The sequence below is a fragment of the Triturus cristatus genome, chromosome 10, assembly GCF_964204655.1.
Source record: "Triturus cristatus chromosome 10, aTriCri1.1, whole genome shotgun sequence".
NCBI lineage: Eukaryota > Metazoa > Chordata > Amphibia > Caudata > Salamandridae > Triturus > Triturus cristatus.
This window is the reverse complement of record NC_140593.1, coordinates 913,092,291-913,105,507: the sequence shown is the minus strand read 5'-3', so window position 1 is coordinate 913,105,507 and position 13,217 is coordinate 913,092,291. Positions and strand designations below refer to the sequence as shown.

General features: G+C 43.0%; 1 protein-coding gene across 1 annotated transcript in view; it reads left to right on the top strand.

Annotated features, from left to right (window-relative positions):
- LOC146796247 (D-serine dehydratase-like) overlaps positions 1-13,217 on the top strand; it is a 440,976-nt gene that overhangs the window by 88,563 nt on the left and 339,196 nt on the right. Inside the window, exon 2 of the mRNA XM_085628745.1 lies at positions 11,353-11,517. Within this exon, the coding sequence (XP_085484871.1) occupies positions 11,369-11,517 (149 nt within the window). The 5' untranslated portion in view covers positions 11,353-11,368. The remainder of the gene's footprint in view (positions 1-11,352; positions 11,518-13,217) is intronic.

Genomic DNA, 13,217 nt, shown 5'->3' with positions numbered 1-13,217 from the left:
GTGATAGTTCTTTGTAAACGTTCTGTTGGATCTACCGTGATCACTTCATAAAATTTCCTGTCTGATAAAAGGTCAGAGCATTGTTGGTCATAGCTTTCTGTACTGAGCAGTACAATTCCCCCGCCCTTATCGGCGGGCTTAATCACTAGGTCACTGTTTTTTCGTAATGAGTCCAATGCTTGTTGTTCGGCATTGGATATATTCATGAATGGTCTTTTTTGTAGATCTTTAAGGCCTTCTGTTTCTTTCATGATAGCTTGTTCAAAGGCTAGAATTTCAACCGGAACTTGGTGGTTGAGAGGACAAAAGGTGGATTTCCGGCGTAGATTGGTGTCGCCGTCACTCACGAAATCTTCCTGATCTTTGAAGAAGGCTTTCAGTTTTAACTTCCTACAGAACTCAGCAATCTCACATTCGAGTTTGAAGATATCCAAAGGTGGAGTGGGGACATAGCTTAGGCCTTTATTCAGAACGTCAACTTGTCCCTTTGTGAGAGGCATATCGGTTAAGTTGAAGATGAGGTCGTTGCGTTGGTCCCTTGTTTTGAGTTGGTCATGCTCCTGGTGTGTACTTGGCGTTGTTGATCGTCCCAGGTCACCCCTTTTCTTCTTGTTCTGGTGTTTGTCTGGCCTCTCCCTAAAAAAGGGGGTCTATGTGTGAAACCTTGACTCATATTCGGTGGTGGTGGTATGCCCATTGATGGTGGTCCTGGGAAGAAAGGGCTAGCCCAACCTTGAAAGGCAGGATTGAAGGTCTGGAAAGGAGCTGGATGTTGAGGAACGCCAAAATAGGGGTTATACCAATTGTTAGGTCTCCTTCTGTTCTGGCGTCTATATTGTCCTCTATTTCTCCTTGGTGTGAAGGTCTCTTCACCACTCCAGTCTGAGCCATTAGAGGAGGAGCCTGCGCTGGAATAGCTAGAGTTTTGATCAAAATTATCCTCTGGGGCTTTATAGTCTTCTGCACTATATGGGTGCATTCTTTCCATTGAAAATTTCTTTAAATCTTTACCAAGTTTTTGGATTTTGTTTTGTGTTATATAGTCTTTAGTTTCACTCATCTCTTTATTGATTTCTTCTAGTCTCTTCTTATACACAGTAAGATGTACCATATTTTTCAGCTTGGTTTCACTCATCTGGATCTTGATCATAAGTTCTTCAGTGAGTCTGGTAGCTGTTTTAATGATCAGGACTAAATAGTCTCTTGTACATTTCCATGAGATGGAAGACCAATCTTTTCGGAAAACTAGGTCGTGAAGAAAAATGCGTGGGGCGTTGTTCACCCAGAGGCCTCTGGGTGCTGCATTAGCACGGAGGTACTCAGTCATTATGATCCCATGAATGGCTGTGCGTACCTGTTCCTTTTTCAACTCTGATAGTTCATCCCAATCAGAGGTCTGTGTTAAGGTTTGTGTTAGGTCTTTGTCTTGTAAAAGTGAAGGGAGGGATAGGATTGCATTGATCTCATCAGTTGAGTAACTCAGGCCTAGATTCTCGGCCATGACTTCTCCAAAGTTCCTTACTAGGTGATAGTGTTATGCTTGGAGGAATAATGTGTGTCAGTATAAACTGATGTTTTTGGAGAAAACTCCCACAGCTGCACGCTGCTAAAGGTATGTATAAATCAATGGAGGGAGAAAGAAGGGGTATGACCCACTCAGCTTCTTTATCTTCAACGTTTAAATATCAAATGGAGAGTGGATCACAGGTCCTGAAAGAACCAGGGTTAATAGCTACAGTACAAAGTACTGTTAAGAAACCCTCAATCACGTGTTGATTCACAGGTGGAATTCTAGCGGTATGTTCGATTATCCGCTACTTTAACAGCGTGACAGCATCATCATCGGGTTAATGAATGCTTCCTCCACCCGGAGGTAATTCCTCTGGTTTTTTCAGTTGTGATCAGAGAACCGTGTTGGGTGTTTTAGTGAAGTGCTAAACAGTGAGTGAAAAATAGGGAAAAGTTAAAAGACTTGAAAGAGCCAGTTTATAATTTTAATAAGACTGGATTCAAATACGTTTAAAAGAATTTATCGTGCACAGGACAGACTATTTAGGGTCTAGTGCACTAACAATATGTGTCCAAAAAATAGGTCGACATGTTTCAGCCTTTTGTCATGCCCCGAGGGGTCATATAGGCTTTCATCAGGACCCTAGTATATGTGTTGAAGACTCTCTATTTGTAGGGAATCCTCCTTGTGAAAAGAGGTGAATACAGTTGTTTCACCAAAATGTCTGTGTTCAATTTGAACAGATATCTGTAAATGAAATGTTGGGTGAAAAAAAGAGGAAGAAAAATATAAGATTACAGTCTATATGCATGTTGTCACGATGTTCAAAATTTGAGACATCAATTGTCGTAGCAATTATAAACATGGCAATGCTTATTACATGTAACACAGCCGATTTGGCCTGTTCATACTCATTCTAATGCAGTTACGGCAAAATGCTACCAACGTCATTATTATTATTTATTATTTTTATTTGATCTTCCAGTCATTACTAAGAACTTAATGTCGAACTAGGGACATCTTACCTGTTACGATGTATACCTTGTTGCGGGCGCAATATCTGCACGTTCTTCTCTTTTCCAAAAACTTGGTGCAAATCAGGGTTGTGTTATCTGCCCACGATGTTGAACAAGTGACACTTCACCGGTCTCGTTTTGAGTTTCATCGGTGGATGCTAATTTTGAATGTTATTCTCATTTTCAAGAACCTAATGTTAAATTAAGGACACGTTACCTACCTGCAACTGCATAATAATTTCTTGTAGGTGCTGTGTTTTTGGTCTTTTTAACTTGTCTTGTAATCTGTTTTTTCATCTAGAAGGGAGGGCTGATTTTGCCGTAACTGCATTAGAATGAGTATGAACAGGCCAAATCGGCTGTGTTACATGTAATAAGCATTGCCATGTTTATAATTGCTACGACAATTGATGTCTCAAATTTTGAACATCGTGACAACATGCATATAGACTGTAATCTTATATTTTTCTTCCTCTTTTTTTCACCCAACATTTCATTTACAGATATCTGTTCAAATTGAACACAGACATTTTGGTGAAACAACTGTATTCACCTCTTTTCACAAGGAGGATTCCCTACAAATAGAGAGTCTTCAACACATATACTAGGGTCCTGATGAAAGCCTATATGACCCCTCGGGGCATGACAAAAGGCTGAAACATGTCGACCTATTTTTTGGACACATATTGTTAGTGCACTAGACCCTAAATAGTCTGTCCTGTGCACGATAAATTCTTTTAAACGTATTTGAATCCAGTCTTATTAAAATTATAAACTGGCTCTTTCAAGTCTTTTAACTTTTCCCTATTTTTCACTCACTGTTTAGCACTTCACTAAAACACCCAACACGGTTCTCTGATCACAACTGAAAAAACCAGAGGAATTACCTCCGGGTGGAGGAAGCATTCATTAACCCGATGATGATGCTGTCACGCTGTTAAAGTAGCGGATAATCGAACATACCGCTAGAATTCCACCTGTGAATCAACACGTGATTGAGGGTTTCTTAACAGTACTTTGTACTGTAGCTATTAACCCTGGTTCTTTCAGGACCTGTGATCCACTCTCCATTTGATATTTAAACGTTGAAGATAAAGAAGCTGAGTGGGTCATACCCCTTCTTTCTCCCTCCATTGATTTATACGTGATCACTAGGGTGCCACATAGTTCTTGTGAGTCAATCGCTGGAGGTAGAGCACTCTGGGTTGTGAAATTCTTTGATGATCTTCTTAATCTCCTTTGATGGGCATGTTGCTTCTGGGATGCTCTGGGAGTAATAACTTATTTTTGCTGTTGTGACAGTTACCCCTGTAAATTCTGGAGTAATCTTTCAGTTACAGTTTCTAATTGTGGTTTTAACTTTTGTTTCCTGCATTCTTTGGTTTTAAAGATCTTAGTAAAGGTTCAGTCAACCACCTTCATGACAGCAATAAGTAATTGAGGAGGTTAAGCGGGATAGGGTTGTGAAAGTCAGATGTGAGCCAGAGTTGGACTGTTATCATTGATTTATGAGGTAGGGGGATTATTAGTTAATTTACAACTGAAGGGTGGGAAGGTATAGTGTTTCCCAGACTCTAGCATATATCTTACGATGTGGATGTGTAGCTAGCTATTAACGGTGGCATCAGGATGGGAAAATGTAACTGTTTTATATTGTGATCATTACAGGCAACATATGTGTGAAGCATATCATTGGTTGTGTCAGCTGGACCAGAGTTGACTTGGGCAATGTTAAAAGATTCTATGTTATGAAAGGGGCATTTAGCTTTGGGCAGTTAAGGTTTGTCATACCATTTATTGAAGTCTTCCAGCATGCAAACCTTGTTATTTTTTTAAAGTGATTTTTGAGAAAAAGTGCAGTAAGGATCCAAACAATCCATGATTTTCTAGAGCAGGTCTACAGTTTAGAACAAATTAGGATGGGAAGTTTAGAGATGGAGAGTACTGGATAAGCAGAGATTTGCATTCCATGATTGGATATTGTCTCAGCTGTATCTTGTGAGACCTTTGGCTACGTACATCAATTTGTGGGATCACCTTTCCTATGGACTTGAGAGATTTTTTACTGAATCCAACAACATGCCTTCATGCGTTAAAGAGTCCCCACTGGTCCCCACTGATATTCCCACTGAAATCTGCTATGCTTTTTGTCATTAATAGTCTTCTGTCTTTTCAGTTTACACCTTGTAGTCTTCTTTTTTCACTCTGCCTTGAAAACGTTTTATGGTACTTTACTTTATCAGTTGTACTTTGACCCCTTCTATTATCAGCTAGTGGTAGATGTTTTTCAGTTAGCCTATCTTATCCTATTGGCACTGAAGTTACAGGCCTTGTACACGTTTTTAAACATTAGGATACTCTCCGATTTCTAACTGATTCTTCCACTGTTTTCTTTTTAACCGGTGTATTTGAATTCATTCATTCAAAAATGTTTCTTTCGGGAACAAGCCCAAAAAACACACAATACGGATGTATCCTTCTGGCTAGAGAAGCCGACCTTGAAACTGGGGAACTGGGTTCAGTCTCGGCAACAACGCTCAACATCCTGTGATTCTGGACAAATCACTTAATCTTCATGTGCCTAATAAAAATAAATGTGTTCTTGTGTAACGAAACTGGTGCTCATGTAAAGCGCTCTGATACTTGATATCTTCGTGTCTAGTTTGCGCTATATAACACTCCCCAAACAAAACACAAAAAACCCAACATTTAAACATTTACAATAAAACATATTAAAATCAAAATTCATAATTAAAGTGCAAAATGCAGTGGGATTGCTGAGAGGTGGACACAGGTTATGCCCCCTTTCTCCACCACTCTGCAAACATGCCTCCTGGTGCGCTTTTTGTTGGGTGATGAAGTCCCCTTCATTCCTGAGGGTCCCTGGGGGCCAACTAGCCCACCAGATACCTCCTTTAAGCCCCACACAGTGGGATTGCTGAGCGGTGGTCCAAGGCCACGCCCCTTTTTATACTACTCTGCAAACGAGCCTCTTGGTGCACTGCTGTTGGGGCGATGATGACCTCTTGTGTCTTTAGGACCTCAGGACACAAGTGGACTTCATCCCTCGAGCAGCAGTGCACCAGGCGGCGCGTTTGCAGAGTGGTGTAAAAAGGGAGCGTGGCCTCAGACCCTTTGCAAAGCTGGAGTGGTCACGTGTTACTTATTGCATAATGTGGCTGTTAAACTGGTACTAATGGTGCACAAACCTTGCTTCTTTCTGTGCCTCTCCTGCCTCTTTCTGCATTTCTCTTGCTTCTTTAGGCAACTTTCTTCCTCTTTCTGCACCTCACTGTCTTCTTTCTGCACTTTACTTGCCTCTTTCTACACTTCCCTTGCTCCTACCTCTTTCAGCACATCTGTTGCTTTTTTCTGCAGATCTCTGGCCTCTTTCTGCACCTCTCTTGCTTCTTTCTGCTCCTTTCTTGCCTCTTTCTGCATCTCACTTGCTTCTTTCTGCACCTCACTTGCCTCTTTCTGCACTTCTTTTGCTTCTTTCTACAACTCTCTTGCCTCTTTCTGCTCCTCTCTTGCTTCTTTGTGCATTTCTCTTGGCTGTTTCTGCAGTTCCCTTGCCTCTTTCTGTACCTCTCTTGCCTCTTTCTACTCCCACTTGCCTCTTTCTGCACCTCACTTGCTTCCTTCTGCACCTCTATTGCCTCTTTCTGCACTTCTCTTGCCTCTTTCTGCATCCTTATTGTCTCTGTCAGCACTTCTGTTGGTTCTGTCTGCACCTCTATTGCCTCTTTTTGAACCTCAGTTGGTTATTTCTGCACTGCACTTGCTTCTTTATGTATCTCCTTTGCAACTTTCTGCATCCCTCCTCCCTCTCTCTGCATACCTGTTCCCTGTTTCTGCATCCCTTTTGCCTGTTTCTGTAACTCTCTTGCCTCTTTCTGCAGTTCTCCTGCCTCCTTCTGCACATCTCTTGCCGCTTTCTGCTCCTCTCTTGCTTCTTTGTGCATTTCTCTTGCCTGTTTCTGCAGTTTCCTTGCCTCTTTCTGTACCTCTCTTGCCTCTTTCTGCTCCCACTTGCCTCTTTCTGCACCTCACTCTCTTCCTTCTGCACCTCTAGTGCCTCTTTCTGTACTTCTTGTCTCTTTCAGCACATTTGTTGCTTCTTTCTGCACTTCTCTTCCTTCTTTCTGCATCCCTCTTGCCTCTTTCTGTACCCCTCTTCCCTCTTTCTGCACCTCTCTTGCCTCTGTCTGCACACCTTTTCCCTCTTTCCGCACCCCTTTGGCCTGTTCCTGCAACTCTCTTGCTTCTTTCTGCAGTTCTCTTGCCTTCTTCTGCACCTCACTTGCCTCTTTATGCACTTCTATTGCCTATTTCTGCAACACTCTTGCTTCTTTCTGTACCCCTGTTGTCTCTTTCTGCACTCGTCTACCCTCTTGCTGCACCTCTCTTGCTTCTTTCTGTACCTTTCTTGCCCGTTTCTGCACCTCTCTTGCCTCTTTCTGCACCTCTGTTGCTTCGTCTGCCCTTCTCTTGCCTCTTTCTGCACCTCTCTTGCCTCTTTCTGTACCTCTGTTGCTTCTTTCTATACTTATCTTGCTCTTTCTGCACCCTTCACGCTTCTTTCAGCACCTCTGTTGCTTCTTTCTTCACTTCTTTACCTTCTTTCTGCACCCCTCCTGCCTCTTTCTGTACTTGTCTTGCCTCTTTGTGCACCCCTACTACTTATTTCTGCACCTCTCTTGCCTCTTTTTGCACCTCTGTTGGTTCTTTCTGCACTGTTCTTGCTTCTTTCTGCATCTATTTTTTCAACTTTCTGCATCCCTCTTGCCTCTGTCTGAACACCTGTTCCCTCTGTCTGCACACCTGTTCCCTCTTTCTGCATCCCTTTTGTCTGTTCCTGCAACTCTCTTGCCTCTTTATGCAGTTCTCCTGCCTCCTTCTGCACCTCACTTACCTCTTTTTGCACTTCTATTGCCTATTTCTGCACCTCTCTTGCTTCTTTCTGCACCCCTGTTGTCTCTTTCTGCACTCGTCTTCCCTGTTTCGAAACCTCTCTTGCTTCTTTCTGCACCCCTCTTGCTTTTTTCTGTGCCTCTCTCGCTTCTTTCTGCAGCTCACTTGCTTCTTTCTGCACCCCTCTTGCCTCTTTCTGCACTCCTCTTCCCTCTTTCTGCACCCCTCTTGCCTCTTTTTGCACCCTTGTTACCTTTCTGTACCTTTCCTACATGTTTCTGCACCTCTCTTGCCTCTTTCTGTACCTCTGTTGCTTCTTTCTATACTTATCTTGCTCTTTCTGCACCCTTCACGCTTCTTTCAGCACCTCTGTTGCTTCTTTCTTCACTTCTTTACCTCCTTTCTGCACCCCTCCTGCCTCTTTCTGTACTTGTCTTGCCTCTTTGTGCAACCCTACTACTTATTTCTGCACCTCTCTTGCCTCTTTTTGCACCTCTGTTGGTTCTTTCTGCACTGTTCTTGCTTCTTTCTGCATCTCTTTTGCAACTTTCTGCATCCCTCTTGCCTCTGTCTGAACACCTGTTCCCTCTGTCTGCACACCTGTTCCCTCTTTCTGCATCCCTTTTGCCTGTTTCTGCAACTCTCTTGCCTCTTTAGGCAGTTCTCCTGCATCCTTCTGCACCTCTTTCTGCACTCATCTTGCCTTTCTGCATCCTTCTTGTCTCTTTCAGCACGTCTGTTGCTTCTTTCTGCACTTCTCTTCCTTCTTTCTGCACCCTTCTAGCCTCTCTCTGTATACCTCTTGCCTCTTTGTGCACCTCTCCTACCTCTTTCTGCACCCCTCTTGCCTCTTTCTGCACTTCTGTTGGTTCTGTCTGCAGTACTCTTGCTTCTTTCTGCACCTCTTTTGTAAATGACTGCTTCCCTCTTGCTCAATTGCTTCTTTCTGCACCCCTCTTGCCTCTTTCTGCACCCCTCTTCCCTCTTTCTGCACCCCTCTTGCCTCTTTTTGCACCCTTGTTACCTTTCTGTACCTTTCCTACATGTTTCTGCACCTCTCTTGCCTCTTTCTGTACCTCTGTTGCTTCTTTCTATACTTATCTTGCTCTTTCTGCATCCTTCACGCTTCTTTCAGCACCTCTGTTGCTTCTTTCTTCACTTCTTTACCTTCTTTCTTCACCCCTCCTGCCTCTTTCTGAACTTGTCTTGCCTCTTTGTGCACCCCTACTACTTATTTCTGCACCTCTCTTGCCTCTTTTTGCACATCTGTTGGTTCTTTCTGCACTGTTCTTGCTTCTTTCTGCATCTCCTTTGCAACTTTCTGCATCCCTCTTGCCTCTGTCTGAACACCTGTTCCCTCTGTCTACACACCTGTTCCCTCTTTCTGCATCCCTTTTGCCTGTTTCTGCAACTCTCTTGCCTCTTTATGCAGTTCTCCTGCCTCCTTCTGCACCTCACTTACCTCTTTTTGCACTTCTATTGCCTATTTCTGCACCTCTCTTGCTTCTTTCTGCACCCCTGTTGTCTCTTTCTGCACTCGTCTTCCCTGTTTCGGAACATCTCTTGCTTCTTTCTGCACCCCTCTTGCTTTTTTCTGTGCCTCTCTCGCAAATTTCTGTATCACTCTTACCTCTTTCTGCACCCCTGTTCCTTCTTTCTGTACCTTTCTTGCCCGTTTCTGCACCTCTCTTGCCTCTTTAGGCACCTCTGTTGCTTCTTTGTGCCTGCACGTTTCTTGCATCTTGCTGTACCCCTCTTGTCTCTTTCTGTATCTCTCTTGCCTCTTTCTGCTCCCCACTTGCTTCTTTCTACACCTCACTCCCTTCCTTCTGCATCTCTCCTGCCTCTTTCTGCACTTATCTTGCCTTTCTGCATCCTTCTTGTCTCTTTCAGCACATCTGTTGCTTCTTTCTGCACCTCTCTTCCTTCTTTCTGCACCCTTCTTGCCTCTTTCTGTATCCCTCTTGCCTCTTTGTGCACCTCTCCTATCTCTTTCTGCACCCCTCTTGCTTCTTTCTGCACCTCTGTTGCAAATTTCTGCATCCCTCATGCCTCTTTCTGTACCCTCTTCCCTATTTCTCCACCTCTCTTGCATCTTTCTGCACATCTCCTGCTTCTTTCTGCACTGCTCTTGCTTCTTTCTGCACCTCTCTTGCAAATTTCTGTATCCCTCTTACCTTTTTCTGCACCCCTGTTCCCTCTTTCTGTACCTTTCTTGCCTGTTTCTGCACCTCTCTTGCCTCTTTCGGCACCTCTGTTGCTTCGTCTGCTCTTCGCTTGCCTCTTTCTGCGCCCCTCTTGCCTCTTTAAGGACCTCTGTTGCTTCTTTCTGCACTTTTCTTGTATCTTTCTGCACCCCTCTTGCCTCTTTATGTACCCCTTTTGCCTCTTTGTGCACCTCTCCTGCCTCTTCCTGCACCTCACTTGTCTTTCTTCTGCAGTTCTCTTGCCTCTTTCTGCGCCTCTGTTGGTTCTTTCTGCACTTTTCTTGCTTTATTCTACAACTCTGACTTAGAAGTAGTTTTAATACCCCAGCCCTATTATGTATGAGAACCTTACAGGGAGGTCATGCCAATCACAGGGGTACCCCAACCCATAGTGTACCCTATTGTATGTAGGTGTTTTCACTGTATTCTAAGTGTCTATTAGCATAGCACTGGCCATGGGCCTGGTTAGTCAGAGTCAGTTACCACCAGTACCAGTGAGCAGAAAGTTGGGGGAACAGGATGACTTTGCAACAAGGCCTCTTTGTGCACCTCTATTGGTTATTTCTGCATATCCTTGACCTTGCTTGATTTATTTTTGTAGGAGAGCGTTGTAGTGTGTTCAGACTTTTCTTTGCAATCCGTTGCTCTTCAGATTAGAAATTTTGCATCTTTTTATTATTGTTCTGGTGTAGTGAATAGTTTGGGATTTGAATACGTGTATGAGCATTTCGATGAATTGTTTTCTGGTTCATTTGTTTTCGATTAGTAACTGAAGTTACCTGTGTCTCTCCCAACCCTGCATTGTTATTTTGAGCGCATTGCTATGGTTGCTGACGTTTTGACACAAGTTATATTTGTTTGTGTATCCAATGCTGATACAAATTGTATTTCTTCACATCCTGGAATTAGTTTCGTCTTCTGGTATTTTGACTGAATAATTTACTTTGTGATCCATATATTGGTTGGCAAAAGTATTTGTCATAAATAGCAGAATTAATTTAAATTGAATATTTGAATTCTGTTATTTAAAAGTTGTGCATGTATATTCACATTTTGCCAATAAGAACCATGTCGGCCCCTGAATGTTTGGCCCTCTGATCACGTAAAGCACCAGCACTATCTTCAAGGGGGGGTCCCTCATTTGCATGGGGCGTGTCCCATGGGGTGCCGTATTTCCGACGTGGGCACAGAGACAAAGAAGCCCTCGTGAGGCACGCCTCCTGAGAGCAGCCTTCTGAAGTGGGTAAAGGGGGTCCTATGGATCCCCCAGACATCCCCTTGCAGGCAGGTGCAGTAACTGACTGCACCGGTCTGCAAGGGGATCTCTATTCCCCTTTAAAAGTGCAGGCAGATTGCCGCCTGCACAGTGAAACATGGAGCGGCTTTAAAGCAGCCGCTCTGTATTTCACGTGAATGCACTGCCCCCGCAGCAGCACGAGTTTGTGGCTGCCCTGGAGGCGGCGCATTTTGCACCGGGCGCACCTTTTTAAAGGTGCGCTCGGTGCAATGAAGGAAAATGTGCCGCATGTGTAATGGGCCCCATGTGTCTTTACCTGTGGCCGTGGGCACTAGGATGCTACAGCCAACTTTCTCTTCTACGGGCACCTTCATCACATTACAGATAAATCATTGTGAGTTTATTGGTCTTTTCAAGTTGTGTTCTTCCAATCCTCATTAGTCCTTTCTCTTTCTTTCTGTTCTGCAGGAGTTGACTTTGCAGAATGTGGACTGGACGCTCTTTAGAAGAACTTCCCACTCCCGCATTCATAGTGGACTTGGAGGTCGTTAAGAGGAATGCCAAGCAGATGATTGAAAGGTTTCAGGGCCTTGGAGTACAGCTCAGACCACACATGAAAACTCACAAGACGTTGTAAGTTGGAGGAAAACAAACTTCTTTTTGTGGAATGTGGACCAGGTGGCAGAAAGATGGTCCTTGCAAATGAGTAATATGATAATTTGTGTTGCCTCAACCAACAATTCGGCCTATAAAATGCAAAATTGTCTATAGCACACTACTTGCACAAATCAAAAATAATATACATATGTTTCAAAAAAGGAAAAAAATATTTTTCATATAAATACACAAATGGCACTTTTATTATTTCTTCACGGGAAACAGCGTTCACAACGCTGTTTCCACAACACATGGCTTCACAACGCGGTCGTTACAACGACTGTTTTGTTACCACACGTGCCATTACATCGCAAGTCGTATCAATGACTTGCTGTAGGGGGCGTGCAACACCAGGGAATGTGTTGAATTTTAAATCCAACACCTTCCCTGCTGTTGCACAAACTGGTGTAGGAATAGTAATTAATACTATTCCTAAGTCCAGTGCCCCCCTACAGCAAGTCGTTGATACAATTTGCGATGTAATGGCACGCATGTTAACAATGCAGTCCTTGTAACAACCGTGTTGTAAAGCCATGCGTTGTGAATGTATGCGTTGAAACACCATACATTCTTTCATCACGCATGAGGAACACTGCATTTAAATGGCGTGAGCCCAGATCCAACAAATATAATCTTTATGACAACAGACGAATAAAGGGCACAAAAAAGAATGTCTTGGGATTTTACAGCACAACAGGATAGTGTTCCGTGCATGCAATAGACATCATTAATGTAGCCTGGATTTTACAGCACAATGGGATAGTGTTCTGTGCCTGAAATAGACATTATTAATGTAGCCTGGATTTTACAGCACAACGGGATAGTGTTCCGTGTGTGCAGTAGACATCATTAATGTGGCCTGGATTTTACAGCACAATGGGATAGTGTTCCGTGCATGCAATAGACATCATTAATGTAGCCTGGATTTTACAGCACAACGGGATAGTGTTCCGTGCATGCAGTAGACATCATTAATGTGGCCTGGATTTTACAGCACAACAGGATAGTGTTCCGTGCATGCAATAGACATTATTAATGTAGCCTGGATTTTACAGCACAACGGGATAGTGTTCCGTGCATGCAAAATACATCATTAATGTAGCCTGGAGTTTACAGCACAGCAGGATGGTATTCCTGATATGCAATAAACATTGTTAATACAGCCAACATGTTTTGTCCTGAAGATTTCTACAGGGCTGTATTGACACAATATAAGAATATAACTTGATGTTAAAATGCCAGATAGTTGACAACTAACATTCTTACATTGGGAAAGTGCAAGGAAAGTTGAGGGTATTAAGATTTATTGTTCCAATTCCTGCCCCACATACATTTGGGAAAGTGCAAAAAATGTGAACATCTATTTTACTAATCAAATACCAATCCCACATACATTGAGGAAAGTGCAAATGTCGATTAGTGTAGGTGTTATAATTTACTATTCTTACTCAAGTTGCACAAACATTGGGAAAAGTGCAAAAATTTAAACGCTTAAATTTACTACCCTAACTGCAATTCCACATACTTCGGGAAAGTGCTACATTTCCAGGAGGTGTGTTAAAATGTAATATTCTTACATTGGGGAAAGTGGAAATATTAGGGGTGATAACATTTACTATTCAAGCGCCTGTCCCAAGAAAGTGCAAAAATTGAGGAAATTGGGGAGATTTAATGTG